This window comes from Primulina tabacum, chromosome 3 (assembly GCF_025594145.1).
Source record: "Primulina tabacum isolate GXHZ01 chromosome 3, ASM2559414v2, whole genome shotgun sequence".
Taxonomy (NCBI): domain Eukaryota; kingdom Viridiplantae; phylum Streptophyta; class Magnoliopsida; order Lamiales; family Gesneriaceae; genus Primulina; species Primulina tabacum.
This window is the reverse complement of record NC_134552.1, coordinates 50,125,183-50,144,032: the sequence shown is the minus strand read 5'-3', so window position 1 is coordinate 50,144,032 and position 18,850 is coordinate 50,125,183. Positions and strand designations below refer to the sequence as shown.

The window sequence follows — 18,850 nt, the reverse complement described above, 5'->3', positions numbered from 1 at the left end:
TTGCTTTATTTAATGATTGTAAATGATTAAATGATACATACTACATGAATAAATGTTTAGATTGCATGGTTTCATGAAATTAAATTTTTTATCTGGATTTTATTTACGGCTCAATAAAATGATTTATTAAGATGAAAATTTTCTTAAAAAAATGCTGGACTTCGAATTATTTTATGAGACGAGCCCGATTTTATATAAGAAGCTGGTTTAGTCAAAAGAAGGCGTTTTAAAGGCCCAAAAGTTATTATTTTTGAAAAATAATTTTGTAAACTTTTATTTTATAATTAAATGGGCTTTAATGAGCCTAATTTAACTAAGATTGAAGGGCCGAATTATTTGTAAACCCAAAAACCCCAAAACCCCAACTTTTAAACATGAATTTTAAAACTTTAAAACAAAACCTAGGCTTGAAGACTCTTACCAGCAGCCGAAAAAAACACACATCACACACTGAAATTTGCAAAAAAAAAAAAATGGAGAGCAAAGTTCAAGGATTTTCGTCGTCTGTTTGTTCTTCTTCGCAACCCACGCCAACGATCGAATATTCGAGCGTTTTAACGCAAAGACACGTCTCTAAACCTTCTTTTTGAACCATTCAAATCATATCATGCCTGATTTACGTTTTTAAGCATGAAAATTATTTAGATAAAAATATGCAACGTTTGAGTATTTTATTTCAAACGTTTTTGATGATCTTACGCTTGTTTGAGTCACGTTATGAATTATAAGGGTACGCTGCCAGTAGAATGTTTTTAAGGGATGAGGAAAGTGACGTTTAGAGATGATACGACGGCTAGACAGTAGCAAGAAGGGGCTATGCATGGAAGGGATCGAAAGAGCAAGGGTTTTAAAGGGTTTTGGGGGAAGCTTGGCTACGGGTTGGAGCTGCTGCACCAGGGCTCGGCCAGCCATGGTTCAGGCCTCGTGCGCGTCTTGGTTTAGAGTCCAGGAAGAGTCATAGGGCGACCAGACTCCTCAGGGCTCGAAGAAAGGAGGCAGCCGCACGCTTAAACCAAGAGCTAGGGTTCGCGGCTGGTTCAGGGGTGGGGCACACGGTTGGTTGGGTGGCTAACTGGTCCAGTAGGGTCTAAGGAGGATGGTTCAAAGTTTGAGACGTGGTTTGGTGCAGACGTGGTCCAAGGTGGCTAGGGTTAGTGTGAGCCACGACTTTGGGGATTGGAGGGGGGTGCGCGGCTGGTTGTAAGGACTAGGGGTGGTGCGCTGGTCTAGGATGAGTCAGGAAGGGTCCAAGAGGGTCTGGGAATGGTCTGGTCCATGATGGATTGTGGGTGGCTCGGGTGTTTGGGAGAAACGTGGCTCGATTAGGGCTTAGGTTTCGGTTTTGGTTATGGGAAGGGAATGGGCTCAAACCGTGGTCCACGAGGGTTGGTTCATGGTTCAAAGGGGTAGTTTAGGGATGAAAAGTTTATGCTTAAAATTTGAGAAGAAAATATTATGTTTTGAATTTATTTGGGTTTAAAACGTTTCACGGTTTAGCTACTAAGTCAATGAATCGAAAGGCTCGGGTTTACATTTAAGAAAAATATTATAACTCAAATTTAAGCTTATATGATGCTATGAGATACGTTCGAGTCAATAAAAGTAAGAAAAAGTCAAAATTGGGAAGTTCGAGGTCCAGAGGTAAAATGGTCATTTTGTATCTCGAGTAGTACGAAAGGTGTGGCAGTGTCCCGAAGAATCATAATGTATGCTAAATGATATTTTAAAATGGGTATGATGAAAATATGATATTTTGCGATATATGCTAAAACTGTACGATTTTTTCTGAAAAATACTATTTTACGAATTTGAAGGATACAATATTTTATAAATAAAATGAAAAAAAAATATTTTGAAGGATGTGAATTGAATGTGACAAATATGATATTACTGGAGATATCGTGAGGGAAAAAACCCTAGAGAGAGCCCGTTTATGGGAGAAGGCCCCAGAGGGAGCCCGACGACCGTCTTTCTATATTTGGCGACGACTCTGTGACAAAACTTGCTGACGCCCTGCCCCAGGTACTTGGTGTAGCTAAGACTGATCAGTTGACCACATGATGATATGATTACAGTTAGTCACTTTCAATGATCAAAGTTCAACAAAAAATGATATACGATGATGGAAAGTTTTACGATTTAATGATTTATTTACGCTTACAAATTTATGCTAGCTTGTTTTATATAAAGTACGATTTTTGTGAACGTGCTTGTATATGTATTATTTGTTGCGTATGGTTTGAACGTACAGAGTCATTGGACTCACTAGGTTTGGCTGTTTGCAGATGAGAATGATTTTGAGGGAGACACTGATGTTTGAGTTGATCGAGTCCAGCTGTACACTCCGGAGTAACTTTATTTTCCGCATTAGCTTAGTATTTAAAGTTTTGAAGTAAAGATTTTGAGAATTATTTATTTAATGATTTTATGCTTTATTTTGAAGTTAGTCTTTTGATTATTTTAAAGTGACATGATTTTGTGGTTAATGATTTATAAATTTTTATGCATTTAAGATTTTTAAATGTTGGGTTTATTTTCAAGTGAGAGTTCGAATTTCATGAAAAAAATAAAATTTAGTAGTATTTTAAAATTAAAAAGTAAGTACATTTCAATTTGTCTTTTTGAGCGATTGGTCAGTGCGGTGGAGGAAGTGTTACTCTTCAAGAAGTCGGTGACGGTCTGCAAGAGGTGGCCCACCCCATGTGCATTCCCAGTCTCCAGTTTATATATATATATATATATATATATATATATAACCAAAAATAATTTTTTTTTTAAAAAACATAACCATTGTTATTTGGGCAAAAAATGTTTTATATTTTTTATTTTAATAAATCTGAATTTATCTAAAAAAAATAAAAACTTCAAATACCCAAAAACTAGTTAACGTCCAGTCTAATAAAAATAAATTTTTTTCCCATCCATTATTTCATACATTATCTCAATTTATTTTTTTATATTATTTATATAATTCTATTTTTTCTGAAATAGATAAAAATAATCGATGTTTTTTACAAATTTCATAAACTATCCAAAAATGACGGAAGAAAATGCTTCTTCTCAATTATTGTAATTTTGAATGATTGTAATTTTCATTTCAAATTAATGTAAGTCTCCGGTTAATCAAGATGGCCATTACAAAATAGCCTTTAACGTAACAAATGTGATTTTTTTCTATGTTTTACTCATTGATTTCAAAATAATATTTTAGTTTTAAATAAATTATACTCGTAAAATAAGTTGAAACGATTTTAAACAATAAATATATTTAAAAATATTATTATTTATTTTAAGTAATAATAATTTAAGTAGTATAAATAAAAGTGAAAATGTATTTATTTAATGTAAACTAAAAGTAAAGATGAATGCATTGCTAATCATAAACTAATGAGTGTCAATATTAAAATAAATGTAAGAGAATATAAATTTTAATATAATAAATATGTTGTCGTAGAATGTAGATTCTACGATTTTTAATGAAGTGACGGGTGTTATAACCGAAATCAAAACAAAATATTACAATACTTATATGTTATAAGCCATTACATATAACAAAATAAGAGAGAGCCCAAACGGACTCCACGCCCAGCTATTCAAATTCATTTAATAACACCCGATAATTCCAAAACTCCCGCCTTATGTCCACTGCCCACTCCCTTCAAAATTTTGAAAAACCCTGCCCTTCATTCATAAAGCCCATTCGATCCTCTTCCAAAACTCCACACTTTCCCCAATTTTCTCTCGTTTAGCAGGAACCAGATCCATTCCTTCACAGAAATGGCGAAGAAGAGGAATTCTACCTCAGCGGTTACGGATCTGGAGGCTGCGTCGACGGCGAGAAAATCCAAAAGGCTGGCTTGTTCAGTCGCAAAGGAGGTGGCTGGATCGGATTTGATATCAGATGAGATGGCGGAAGTTGTGGAGAATGGTGACTTCGACGATACGTCAAATACTTCTGTTGCTGCTTTGGATGAGAAGGTTAAATTTCCGGTTGAGGAGGAGGAGGACCACCAAGGCGATGTGGAAGATGAATGCGTTGGCCATTTTTTGGGACAACCGGTTCCCAAGGAGGAAGCACGGCGGCGTTGGCCCCAACGATACCGAAAAGATGAAAAGGTAACAGGCGGTTTACATGCATTTGGTTTTACCATGTATGTTCATATTCATCTGTATTGTTCTGTCACAAGACGCCTGATTTTGTTTTTGGTTTCGTATTTGTATTCTTGCCAGTTTTTAGAGGATAAAAAACTGCTAGGATCTCAAGATACCATCCTTAACTGATCACGATTGCCTGCAACGTTGGTGTTATATTCGTATTATTCGAGCTATTTGTAGACTATACTCTCCCATTTCCTATATAAATTTTAATCTCTAACCCCATTTTCCTCACGTACAAAAGAATAACTGCAAAAAATATGAGATAATGGGGTTGTATGTAGTTCCCCCAATTTGCTGTGATCAATGTTTAAATTTGTTATTCCTAGTCAAATATTAACATCCGATTTTCAACTGATTTTGGCCAGCTAATTATTGTGTAAAAACTTGTATTCCTTTTGTAACCAAGAAATATGTTATCTTTAACCATTTTAATTCATTTGATCATATGTCAATTTCTAATTGTTGATTAGATCATAATCATTATCCAAAATTTCAGCATTCAATTAGTATGATTTGTAGGTGTCGTGTAAATATCATATTTATTTACATTTCATCGCATTGATTAAATTTACCAGATCCTGTAGTCAACTGGTGCCATTCTTGAAGCATCTCTAATTTTTTTTTTTTGAGCGAAACTCGTAATTTTATTGCGAAGAACCGTCAATTACAAGCTTAACCAACCAAGTTGGAAATTCTGCATTCATCCACACAAAGGATGAGGGAGAAGAAAAAACAAAACGAGCCAAATAATGGGCAACTAAATTAGCCGACCATTGCACATAAATAACTTCGGAAATAATAGGGGTCTGAATTCGATCTCTGATTTCTGCCACACAAGAACCAATGTAGCTAAGATTCTCTTGATTGGTTGTTACTGCTTGCACTGTCAACAGAGAGTTTGATGCCACTTGAACATTTCGAAGATCTTTTTCATACAAAAGCTTGATTCCTTCCCGGATCGCTAAAAGCTCCCCATACACCACCCATATTTGTTGATTGATTTGTTTTCCAAATGCTAGCAACAACCGACCTTGTGAGTCACGAACCACACTGCCCACACTATAATGATTCTTATCCTTATTCAGTGTTTCATCCACATTCATCTTGAGATTGTATGACCCTGGCGGCATCACTTTCTTTTTAAATTGAACAACTTTATTAATTGAAAATAATTTCATGTTAATTGTTTAATATTATATGATCAAATTAAAAATAATAATGACAGATGCAACACTTGTGTATTTTTACTGATATAAATAATGAATCTTTCCCCCTTTTAAACCTCATGCATGGTTTCGTCCATAGCTGTAAAAGGCGACCACCTCTCGCCTTAAGGTTACACCGTTGGTCCGTTGCTCTTGGGTATGCATCCAGACACAACAGTTTACTCATTTGTTGGATTGACCTAACAATTAGAAGTTCACTTTTATAGATCCTGAGGTGTAAACTAACGTCCAAGAGGCAACAAGAAAACTTAGTCTGCGTCCTGTGGTCTGTGGATCATTTCTCTTAAATTGAATATCGTTTCGTCGTCATCATTCATTCCAAATGGGAGAGTCTTTGGTATATTTATATTTGATACCGTGGAATCCACCCAGTGGCATATAGATTGCCTTGGCGGTCTAGGCCTTGGGTGATGGTCTGACGCCCGACTACCTCTTGGCGAATTTTAGAAGTTTGATTAATACATATTAAAAATATATATGTTTCCATAAAATAATACAATGTTAATATATTTCCCAAAAAAGAACTTGAACAATTATGGTTTCATCTTCACGTTCTCTCATATGCCCAAACCAATTCCCATAGTTAAACTACCATTTTATTACTCATAACTAACTCTATATCTCCCCTTGTAATAACTCCCCCACAATTTTTAAAATTTGTTTTCTTATCCTATATAAAGGTATAAAACCATTACAATATCATGCATCACAAACATTAATTTTCCTTGTAACATGAGTTTAGATAGGTTTTTGAATATATGTTCTCACTTCATAGAGAATTAATCATTTTTCAATCATGAAATGAATATAACTTTTGAATTTGAGTAACTAAATGTTTTTTTTGGCTCCAAAGGATGTAGAGCTACTCAATAGGAGCACATGTTTTGACGATATGATTTTTTTCTTTTTGAGTTTTGACCCACCTAGTAGGATAAATTGTGAAGAAATTTGAATGACAAGTGCAGAAGTTGAATCTCTACTTGAGATAAATAATTGGGATTGATACTGATTAAATTTGAGAGAAATTCATTGAATGATGGAGCCAATGCGATACCATATTAATATTCCATTCCTACATTCTAGTATGAAATCTCAAATTGACATATATTCTAAAACTGGTTGGAAATCACATGTTTCGTATGTTATTTCCAAACGGTGAAGCCATCCTTCTAGCAATGATCTCAGGAAATTTCAGGTATTTGACTTAAGCAACTTAACTTAAATCACAAAAATGATGTTTAAAATTTAAGGCCAAGACTCCTAAGCAAATAAGATCTTGTATTGATGTTCCATCTATCCCATTCCTTTAATTGCACTTAGTTGTCAAATGCTCACAGTTTGCGCTTAAGCGCTTGGATTCTGTGAAGTGCACGTTTTTTTGCGCTTAGCATTAAAGGCCTCTTCAGAGAGAAAACAGCATTTTTCTAAAACACTAACCTCAGGTTGCCCGTTGCCATGATAATTTCAATATCTGATATCTCATGTTTCTTAATTAAAAAATAATAATTTATTTTTTGTTAGAATATTTTATTTATTGCGCTGTAGTTTTGTAAAGTGTGTGTGTGTGTGTGTGTTTTTTTTTTTGGTACTTTGCGCTTAAGCCTCGTGACAATTGAGTGCTTTATTGTGCCATACGCTTTTAATTACTATGATTTTGCTACATTCATTTATAGTGAATCACTTCAAGCCTTTTTAAACCCTTTTTTGTCTTTCTCATCGATTGCAGCATTATGATTTTGGTTTGGTCGTAGTTGGACATTCTGTTGTCTCTTATTGCTTTTTTCATGGTTGCCAATACGTTGACGGTTATCTCTCCAATAATTTGTTTGCATAAGTTAAAAAATGTTATTATGACTATCTAAATTGCATGTTGCACATAATCATTTTGAATCTTAGTAAGTTTTGAATTGTTAATGAATCATGAGGCCACTGGACAACCATATCTACACAAATGCCTTACGCATCAAAGTTATGTATTTTTAAGTTCCTCAATTGTTGACAAATTTTAGAATTGTTTTGTTTTCAAGCTTCACAACTAAATGTTAATCTTTAATTTCATGACTATCAAAGAGTATGTCGATGTCAATCTTTCCTAGTTTGAAAGAGATCTCTCTATTGACTTACAGAAGGTTTGTCGGTTTTTGAATCATTACTCTTTTTGGAGGAGTTATCTTTGCATTAAGATGGTTCTTTTGTGTTTTAGACATTTTATTTTTGAATTTTCAGTCCCAAGATTTTTGCATCATTTGTATTGCTTCTCTACTCTTGTGAAGCATTTATGGTTGAGGATGTTTACATATTTGCAGGAAATAACTCAAGCCAAAAATCACTTTTTGCAAGCGGAAGTTGATGGAAAAGTTTTTGATTTGGGAGATGACGCCTATGTGAAGGTGAAACTTTATTTGACTGTAATGAAGCACACTCCTATTTATAAACAATAATTTTTAGAGTTGTTTTGCGGTTGTTTTTTTCTCTCGTTCGTGCTCTCGATTGGTATTCATTGTGATGTTGACTTCTGCTCTTATTTGGTGATATTTGAGACCACTTTGAAAGGCATATTATTCTTGAACTGTATAGCTTCTTTTAAATAGTAACTAGTAGAATATTATTTGGTATTTTGATATAAAAACAAGTGTTTGTGTCGTTATCTTCCATAATTAGGCTATGATTTTAATTTTCACGTGCAAAGTTCTTTTTAACGTGTATTTGGAGTCTTAATCACAATATATTTTTTATATATATTTTTTCATATTTTGTACGTAATTGTAAAGGGAAATACATTTAATCTAATAATTCTCCTTTTTTCTATTGATTTTGGAAGTATAGTTTAAAATTCGAGTTATGTTTCCAAAAGGTCATTTATTTGATGCTAGAACATTTTTCTAGTGTTCTCTCGTATTATTATTTTTGTACTATGAGGGTACAATGCCTAGCTTTCTTTGCAAATCTTAGACATAACTTGTTCTCAGCTATTACATTACTAATACGATGAAATATGGTTCAGGCTGATGAAGGGAAAGACAATTACATCTGTAAGATAATAGAGTTCTTTGAAGCTCGTGATGGCTCTCTAAAATTTATGGCACAATGGTATTATAGGGCGGTGGACACGGTAATACATTATCAGAAACTGGTGTTTTGGTATATATTTTATGAAATTTTTTTAACTGGTTTAATTTTTGGTTAGACTATCAAAGACTGTGGTAACCTCATCAAAGACAAACAGATATTCTTCTCTGAGATCAAGGATGACAACCCTCTTGATTGCCTTGTTAAAAAACTCAAAATTGTATTTTTGCCACCAAAGGTAAGTCCTATACTGGTAAAGTTGATTACACTTTTTACAATTGTGATAGGAGCTAAACACTTGTGCATCTGCAGGCAACGTTAAATGAGAAGAAAGATCTTGATCCATCATTTGGTTATTACTACAACAAGATATATTTAGTTCCATATTGCTCTTTTGTCAATATACAATCAGGTATCTCGTCGATTTCCAAATGCAAAGATATATTTAATTTATTATATAAATGCAATCTAAAAAATTTCTCAAACAGCGCAGCATAAAACGATGTGGTAACAATTTGAAGGAAGAATTGTGCCAATCACATTGAATGTTGGAGAAGTCAATTCTTTTTTACTTTTGATACAATGGTATCTATATTCTATACCACCAAACAAAAATATGTGCAATACTTTCTTCGATTTATCAATGTACAACATTGGAGGATGTTGAACAATTTGATGGATAGAAAATATGATCATTTAGAATTTTATCTATTTTTAGTTGATGCTTTCAAGTATCCATTATTTTATTAATGATTATTTATTCAGATTTTAGAATTAGATGAATCGACTTCATTTGGAGTAACTAGTGATATATTCGAGGGCTTATTTTTTCTACAAATAATTTGGTCTTAAATACTGATAATTGTTTTTTATCTAATTTTATTTGTGTAATTTGGAATACTTTTTTTTATATATATTTGAAAGACTATTGTTCATTGTTCTTTTAATATTTATATTGATAATTTTTTTGAAAAACTTTTAGTTGGTTATTCTCTGTTTTATGTTAACTGTCTAACCATATGAAACCTTTCAAATCTGCATGTCAAGGTTTATTTGAAAAACCACAAATTTTTTTTTAAATTCACACCAAATAGTATACGTCAGTCAGTTCAGTTTGAGCGAAAACTATTACTACCATTGTATTTTGGTATTTTGCACCACAGCAATGCATGTTATGCTATGATTTAGATGTAACGAAATCTGAGTTACACACTAAAACACAAGTTAATTGTATTTTAATTTGGACATCAAATCATCAGTGGTGGTCTTTTTTTGTTAAGAATAATTATTTGCTTTTCTCTATTTTAAAAATATTTCTGTTAAAGCAACATTTTAATTGATTAAATAATGTTAGTGTACTCTTGTATTTAAAATTAAAGCTCTTTCTCTCTGAGGTACATTACCATTCACTTCACAATACAAAACAAGGAATTTCACTGCATCTTTTTCTATGAATATTTTTGGTTGTAAAATAAAATGAGTAGTTGTAATATAATTATCTTCATTCCTAATAATGGCTTAGATGTTTTAGTAAAATTGAAATGAGTTGAGCAAAAATAAATTTGCTAATGCATTATGCTTGCGTTCGCACGCTACATTGTTTTTTTTATTTATAAAAATTTCGTATAATTTGTCTTGATGAATTTATAAACTTGAATTTTTTTAATTCACTTTTGAGTACATTCTTGCTCTGCAGACTGTTCTACAAAAAGCAGTGAATCTAATTCTACAATCTCTAGTGATGCTGATGGGGAAACAATTAATTTTCCTGAGGTTGAAGAGCATAGCAGTGAGAGAACAGTTTTAGATCTGTATTCCGGATGTGGTGCCATGTCTACTGGGCTTTGCCTTGGCTCTAATATCTGTGGTGTTAGACTCGTTACTGTGAGTCTTTTTGTCATCTTTATAAAGAAACTACACTTCTGAACCGATCACACTATAATTAGAATAGTTACTCTCGTGTTCAATAAGTTTGCTCTTTACTAGTTCAAAAACTCATGAATTTTTGAATTTACAGAAATGGGCTGTGGATATTAACCAATATGCTTGTGAAAGTCTGAAACTAAATCACCCAGAAACTCAGGTTCATTTCATTAAGCTCTATGCATGCATCAACTGCAGTTTGTTATTTGTTTGTTAAAGTTTTTTTTGGTTTTGGATAAACTAGGTTAGAAATGAATCTGCAGAGGATTTTCTGCACCTGCTCAAGGAATGGGAGAAGCTTTGTGCCTCATTTTTATCCCTAGATAAAAATGGCTTATCTAGTGAAATTGGAAATTCCGATGACATTGAAGAGGATAAAAGTGACGACGATGATGAAGAGAATGTTGATGGAAATGAATCTGAAATATATGAAGTACAAGAGATATTATCTATATGTTACGGTGATCCAAATGATAACCAAAAACCTGGACTTTATTTCGAGGTAAATAAACCAAATTTCTTGACATTCTTTTCTAGGCATTTAGCTTATTTTAACAATGTAAATAATTATTCTCCTTAAGAAGTGACAAACAAATTCTTCCATGCTGGATCATAGTTTTCAAAAGCGAATAAGCATGCACTTAAATATAAATCTCAGCGAAGCACTAAAACATACTTCAAAGTGCACCAATTCTGTGAATCGTATTTCACTTTGCATCCAAGCGCGCTTAAGCATGCTTTGTATTTCTTTTAATTTCTGAAGGAGGAGAAATAGCCCTTTTCTAATCTATATTTTTCTTAATAAAAAAAGAACAGATGAAACCCTAACTTAGCGTGATAAACATGATTATGTAGATTTGAAGGTGAAGATGTTGAGAATTTCAATGTTTGATATTTCATGTCTCTCATTTTAAAAGAAATTTGATTTGATTTTTATTTTTTGAGAATATTTTGTCGTCCTGCTTTATTTTTGTCAAGTGTGTGCTTCGTTTTGCATTTAAAGCCTTGGGATACTAGGTGCTTTGATTCGCATTGTGTTTTTTCAATGACTGTGTTCTGGATAATTAAACCTCTAGACTGCAAATTAGTCTCACAATTGGATACAGTCTTTTTATATGTATTTTGTTTTATGCCTAGCGCTTTTTTGTCTCTGGGTCAGGCACAAGTATGTGCGCCTTGTAGAAGGTATAATAATTATGATTTTTTTCTCATTTATGATTAAGATATTCCTTGCTTTATAACATCAAGTAAATTTTTCAGGAGATCTTTTTATGCTTGCTGTTATGACATAATATCTGCCTTTTCTCTTTCCATTCTGTTTAGATACGATGGAAAGGTTATGGTGCTGAGGATGACACATGGGAACCTTTGGAGGGTTTAAGGTATACATATAGCAATAGTAGTGTTTAATGATAATTTTGTTTTTAATTGTTTTCTATGATTGCCTAAATTTATGGTATTTGTACTGAATGGCTTGTTACTAGTGCTTGCAAAGAAAAGCTGAGGAAATTTGTGTCAACAGGCTACAAGTCCAAAATGTTGCCTTTACCTGTGAGATCTTGTTGCTTCGATAGACTCTTTATTAGCTGGTATCTGCTTTTTAATAATGGGTATTTTTTTAACGTTTGAAGGGAACTGTTGATGTTGTGTGTGGCGGGCCACCGTGCCAAGGCATAAGTGGCTTCAATAGGTTTAGAAACAAGGATCAACCCCTTGAAGACTCAAAAAACAGACAACTGCTTGTTTTCATGGATATCGTGGCCTATTTGAGGCCAAAGTTTGTGTTAATGGAGAATGTTGTTGATCTTGTCAAGTTTTCCAATGGTTTTCTCGGAAGATATGCACTGGGATCTCTTGTTGCAATGGATTATCAAGCTAGAATGGGAATGATGGTAGCTGGTTCTTATGGTTTGCCACAATATCGCATGCGAGTTTTTATTTGGGGTGCACTTCATACTGAGGTAATGCTTCTCATATTTCTCTTGTATTTTATTTATGTTTCTCGATACCTACCTTTCAATTTTTCCTACATCCTGTGTCATTTATTTTTATCGAACTTTTGTTTTATCAATTTTGAATTATTCATGCCACTTTGTTTTCTTTACAGAAATTGCCCCAGTATCCATTGCCAACACATAATGTTGTTGTTAGGGGTAACAGTCCCACAGAGTTTGAGGTAGGATTTTCTTGTTAGGGGATAGAATTTAGATTTAGCGACATTTTGTTTCATAATGAATATTATATAAACTTGCAGGCAAATGTGGTTTGTTATGAAGAAGGTTATCAAGTCCAACTGAAGAAAGAGCTTTTTCTTGGTGATGCCATATCAGATCTTCCACCTGTACGTGTTCAAGCTTATCATTTTGTTACTTTGTTTATTTAAGTTTTCATGAACTATTTTTTTTTCCTTTCCATGTCACTGTTTCAGGTTGAGAACGATGAGGCTCGTGATGAACAACCTTATAATTCAGATCCTAAAACAGAATTTCAGAAATTAATAAGGTTGCGGAGGATTGGTAAATCCCAACATCCTTGAATTTTGATGAATTTCATTCTTATGCTTAATTTTTTTTGTGATGAGGGTGAATATACATCTTGGCAGACGGTAAACTAAATAAAATGATCTAATTTTGAGCATGTTAGCATGACTATTCGGAAGTCTAACATGCTTGTTGAGAACACATCTAACTCTCTCTACCAAACGAGTCACTGAAGTGCGTAAACTAAATAAAATGGTATAATTTAGTGTTTTTTGATTTAACAGGACAAAATATGCAAGTAAATTTGAATAAACTGAACTAAAAATAATTGAACAAAATAGATTCAACTCAACAAGAGGTCTCTCACTTGAGAATTGGTGAGAAACATAAGTGTCTTTAATGTAATTTTTAAATTTTGGGAACATATGTAAGATTGATACAATCTCGGGAAGATATATGTAATTAATCTTTTATTTAAACTACACATAACTTAAAATTGCATTGATACAATCTCGAGTGCTAAACTTTATTTCCCAAGCAGACATAATTGTTTCCTTCTTTCTGCTGTCTGCGCCTCAGCACATCGAAACCTGAATGCGTCACTTCTCTTGTTTTTGTTATATGTTGAGTATTTAAGAATGAGAATTATGATTTTATGTTCAACCTAAGACCTGCTCTTTTATAGCTTTAAAGTTCGATAGTTATTAAATTGAATTTCATATTTTTATGTATAAGGATATAACATTGGTGATGACTGAGTCACTGAGTTGCCTTCTTAGATTCATATCTTACCAATCATTTGAATTTATGTGAGTATGTTTACCTGAATCAATAAAACAGGTCAAAGTTTGCCTTATATATAGGTAATGTGAAATTTTAAATAATTCAATTCCTTACCATGTCCCTTCAATACCATGCAAATAAAATGTGTAAATAGTAATCTATCTCAGCCTTTGCTCGATTGTTTATTGTCTTTCTTGCATCGGTTCCTATAAGTTTTGGTTAAATTTATATGTTCATTTTATTGTCCTCAAATCCTTTTGAGTTCAGGCAAGCTGGATCTGTAATTTTTTAAAACTTTTTTACCTTGTTATGGAAAATGTAAGTTTTTCAATAGATCTTTATCCTTTATCTTACAGAGATGCCCGGCTGCTTGACGTTCAAATCTGAAGTGACAGAACACAGTTTGTATGATCATCGCCCTCTTCAGCTAAATCAGGATGATTATGAACGTGTTTGTCAGATTCCAAAGAAGAAGGTAACACCAAACCGTTAAAAATATTTTTGCCTGGTAATCTTTCAAACCTCTCACAGTTGATCTTGACTATGTATTCTCCTAAATGTTCAACTTTTTCCAGGGTGCAAACTTCAGAGATCTGCCTGGTGTACGTGTTCGTGCTGATAAGAAAGTTGAATGGGATCCTGATGTACAAAGAGTGCTGTTGTCTTCTGGGAAGCCTTTGGTATCTATTTGTATTATTTGTTTTCCTGTCGGTATATAAGCCAGTCGTTACCAGTGGCTCTTTGACAAATTTAACTTTATTGTATTTGCTCTCGGTGAAAACAGGTCCCAGATTATGCGATGACTTTTGTGAGAGGAACTTCATCGAAGTAAATTAGCAATTATTGGTTTATTTTAAGTGTCTTTTCTGGAAAAAGTTTGCCTGATCTGTGAACTGATATTTTAATTGCTGCAGGCCCTTTGGGCGGTTGTGGTGGGATGAAATTGTGCCTACTGTTATTACCAGGGCAGAACCACACAATCATGTAACCATCTATTTCTTAATCAATAGATTCTCATCCCTAAATTATAAGCGTTGTGCAATATTGCAACATAAAGTTTTCCTGTTGTTCCAGGTCATATTACATCCTCTTCAAGATAGGGTCCTTACAGTGCGTGAGAATGCTAGGTTGCAAGGCTTTCCTGATTATTATAAACTCCTTGGTCCCGTGAAAGAAAGGTGACTTCGTTTTATATTGTTACTAGTTTTAACCTGTGTTGTAAAATGCGCAAAAAAGCATGGATGAAGTGCGAATCGTGAAAAAAGTTTTGGTTTGTGAACTTGATTTTTAAATTTAGTCGATAGTATAACATTTTAAAACTCTGTACCCAATCTTTTCCTTTCTTTTGCGCCTAACCTGATGCTGATCGGTAAAATTTTCCACCACATAATTTGTGGTTTTGAGATTCTGTTCTTGACTTGAAAAATATTTCATTTATTCTTAAATAAATATTTCATTTATTCTTAAATTTTGTTTCTTTAAGTGTTAATCTATTAATTGGTTTTGTAATTATAATATAAAAACTAAGGATGTTTATTCACAATTTTCAGAACTTTGGTTTTAATTAGGAAATTGTTGGCATTTTACTTCTCACTTAACTGGTGACATTTTTATATAGTTTATTTTATTTTATAATATAATGTAAAATTTTCATGATTATTGCTTGAAGTTTTAATCTTGTCTTTATAATATAATTAGATACATTCAAGTTGGAAATGCTGTCGCTGTGCCAGTAGCACGAGCATTAGGATATTCTTTGGCTATGGCAATGAGAGGATTATCCGGAGAAGGACCTTTATTCGAACTCCCTGAAGATTTTCCTCTAAATCGAAACTTACCTTCCCCAAGTATTATGATGTTATGATTTATTTATTTTAGTTTCGGTGTAAAAAACGGATTATGCATTATTGCATCTCAGAGGTTTAGGATATGATGTTGACTATAATATTTATGGTGTATTCAGCAACATTGAAATGTGACATATGGGGTTTAACCTATTCTTAGATCTTCGTTGTATCATTTGACTTTTTTTTTTGGGTCAGATTAGTTTTATTAGTCAAAATGTGAATACAAATATTTTGGATGTAGAGTCGATTATGGAAAATATGGTCAAAACTCGGGTTTAGTGATTTGTGAGGTATCTATTAACTTGTTTTCAACCATTACACGGAAGAATTTGGTAAAATGTCAATAATGTTATTTTGTATCTCATCCCAAAAGCTTCTATTGAAAGTAGAGTCGAGATAACTAATCGTCTTGTTGATTTGATAGTACGACAAAAGACACTATTCTTGTTCGTCATAAATTTTTTTTATCCTTCCACAAGATGAAAAACCATATTTAGGTAGAAGAACTCTGAGCCGAGTCATCCACTTTTAGGTAGAAATAAGTAGAGACTAAAGGGTATCAAGCCTCATACAACTATCAAGGAAATTGAGTCGCCTGTCCACAATATAACAGGAAAGAAAATCGCCTTGATAGACAAAAAGATCATCAACTGGAATTGATCAAGGTTGAACTTTCGGTAAGTGAACTTGAAATTAATGAGTTTTGATTATTTTTATAGTTTTGAAAGAATACAAAAACTTGTGTGAGACAGTCTCACAGGTCATATTTTGTGAGACAAATCTCTTATTTGAATCATTCATGAAAAATTATTACTTTTTATGCTAAGAATATTACTTTTTATTGTGAATATCGGTAGGGTTGACCCGTCTCACATATAAAGATTCGTAAGACCATCTCACAAGAGAGCTACTCTTCAAAGAAATAATATATTAATTACACATTTTACTTATTTACATGTCAGTAATATAAAGTAAAATGAATTTCAAATGACATCATTATTGAATGTACATAAAATTCATCTTTATTAAAATGAAATACAGTATAAAAATATAAGTGATGAATTCGAAGTTTATGATCTTACTTCTCTAAACAACATAAATACATTTGAAATCTATGGATTTAAAATTATTAATCCAAATGCAACCTCAGTTTATTTTAAATAACATCTGAGAGTTTCGAGTTAAGTGAATTAACAACTGCAAAAAAGGTAGTTTTCCAAGTTAGTGACCAAATACAAATGAGATATATGATTAATTAATGTAGTGTTTTTGGGTCAGATAATCTAATGACGTGGATGTGCCATGGGAACGATAAAAATCAAACAATATGCAAGATGATAACCTCTATAAGTTAAACAAATAAACTCTAGCTACCCATAATCTTAAATATTACCACTCAATATATCCCACACCTGCCGATCAAAATTGAGCCTCGTGAAATAATTAGTTTATCAGACTAAATCGTGAATTTTTGCAATTCCCACCCTCAAATCAAATTAAATAAACATATTTAAGTCTTATATTGTCAAGATAATGTTTTCTCAAATATCAAAATTAAAGGGGTAATTTAATGATTGAAATAATAATTTGATAAAATTGTTTTCATTATCAGTTACTTTTAAATGTGCAGACCGCGGGGCATATTTTTAATTCTCAAAAGAATAGTAAAACAATTTTAAAAAAGCATGCATTATTATTATTATTATATTTTTTCAAACATTAAAATATAATTTATTTGTTGATAAATTATTTTTAATAGAATTAAAAAGGAATAGATTATTATTAAAGTTAATTCAAACATTAAAATATAATTTATTGGTCGATCATTTGGTTTTTTTTAACCTTTTCATATATACTTCTATATTCCAACTTCCTAACAAATTAAGTAAATAAATAACCTAGCTAAATTACTTTTTTAATGTAAAATTAAATTTCTACGGCAAGCAACATTGAATTATTATTTATGTAATTAAATCACAAGGGAAAAATTATATTTTTGTTCCTTTGTGTATGTCTTTTTGCTTTTTTAGTGTTATGTATTATCAAATTTTTGTTTTAGTGATGTATTTTTAGGTTTTTGACAATTTTAATTTTTATAACTGACATGAAAATACACATATCAACACCAGAAAAATTGAAATTTGATAATATAGATAATCAAAAAAAAAAAAAAAACCATTAACAAAAAATACAGTTTTATCAAATTACTGTTTACTTAATTCTTTTAATGTATAGACAATTTGATCAGATTGTGTAGCATTCAAGTGTTTTTCTATTAATTTTCTAAGAGTATTTTAGAAATAGCGAGAGTTTTTTATTTATTTATTTTTTGCAAAATAAAAAATAATAGAATAAGTTTTAAAGATGAAACTAGAATATTATATATTTTATACTTGTTAAGTTATTGTTATTATCCCTAAGTTTTGGTAATCGACAAAATCAAAACAACACCTAACTGTTTTAGGAAATAGCCGCAATCTATCTTGTACAACAGGAACGCTTCAACCGCTTGGATCTCAACAGCTTGTAGCATCTCAGCAGCTTGAAGAGCTTCAACCGTTAGAAGTTTTCCAACAAGCTAATTAAAGACTTCAATCGCTTCATTTAAGGAACTATTTATTAAACATTTAATGAAAAACATTTTCTGACCGGCTCAGGACATTCAATGGTTTTGCACCGCTACAAGTCAACCAGATCTTGCTCCAGTCCCGATAAAAATCTTCATTTATGTCAATATCCCAAATGGAAATATTATTCAATTATCCTACAAGTTTTGATGGAGCTAACAGTTACTATAAAGAGGATATTTTTAGGATCAAGAAAGAGTTTAGAGAGAGTGTGAATAAACTCTTTAAGAAATTGTTGTTTTTTAAAATTTGTTTTCAAATGTTTTTACACGGTTGAAAATTTTATTGAGCGGTTAAAAATGTGAATCACTTAAAAGTGCGGAAGACGGTTCAGAATTTCTAATGATAGCACAATCGGTTGGCTAGCCTGTTAACAAGAGATGCTTCAAAATGCAAGTACTTGGAGAAAGTAAAGACACAAGATATTTATGGATGTTCGGAGATAAAACTCCTACGTCACTCCTTCTTCATCTTTAGAAAAGATTCCACTAAAAGACTTTGGCATTACAAACTGTCGCAACAGCCCACTGCAATCAGGACTTATCACACTGTCTGTTTTGAAACTCTTAGGCAGCGTTTGGTTTGAAGGATAAAATAAACTAATGATTAGTAAGTAAATGATAAAGAAAATTATTGTTGTAGGAATGTAATATATGGTTTTATGTTTGGTATGATTTTTAAGTGTGGGATAATTTTGAATTTTTTGATGAAAGGACAAAATTGCCCTTTCTTCTTCC

At 32.3% G+C, this 18,850-nt stretch overlaps 1 protein-coding gene across 1 annotated transcript; it reads left to right on the top strand.

Annotated features, from left to right (window-relative positions):
- Positions 1-3,665: 3,665 nt before the first annotated feature.
- LOC142541165 (DNA (cytosine-5)-methyltransferase CMT3-like) lies at positions 3,666-15,644 on the top strand. The gene is made up of 20 exons (XM_075647801.1): positions 3,666-4,116; positions 7,691-7,774; positions 8,389-8,496; positions 8,572-8,691; positions 8,766-8,865; positions 10,150-10,337; positions 10,471-10,536; positions 10,621-10,878; positions 11,700-11,758; positions 11,861-11,927; positions 12,008-12,337; positions 12,484-12,552; positions 12,631-12,717; positions 12,805-12,892; positions 13,996-14,114; positions 14,215-14,319; positions 14,424-14,467; positions 14,554-14,623; positions 14,714-14,817; positions 15,338-15,644. The coding sequence occupies exons 1-20, from the start codon at positions 3,778-3,780 to the stop codon at positions 15,501-15,503; spliced, it is 2,571 nt and encodes an 856-aa protein (XP_075503916.1). The 5' UTR covers positions 3,666-3,777; the 3' UTR covers positions 15,504-15,644.
- The last annotated feature ends 3,206 nt before the right edge of the window (positions 15,645-18,850 follow it).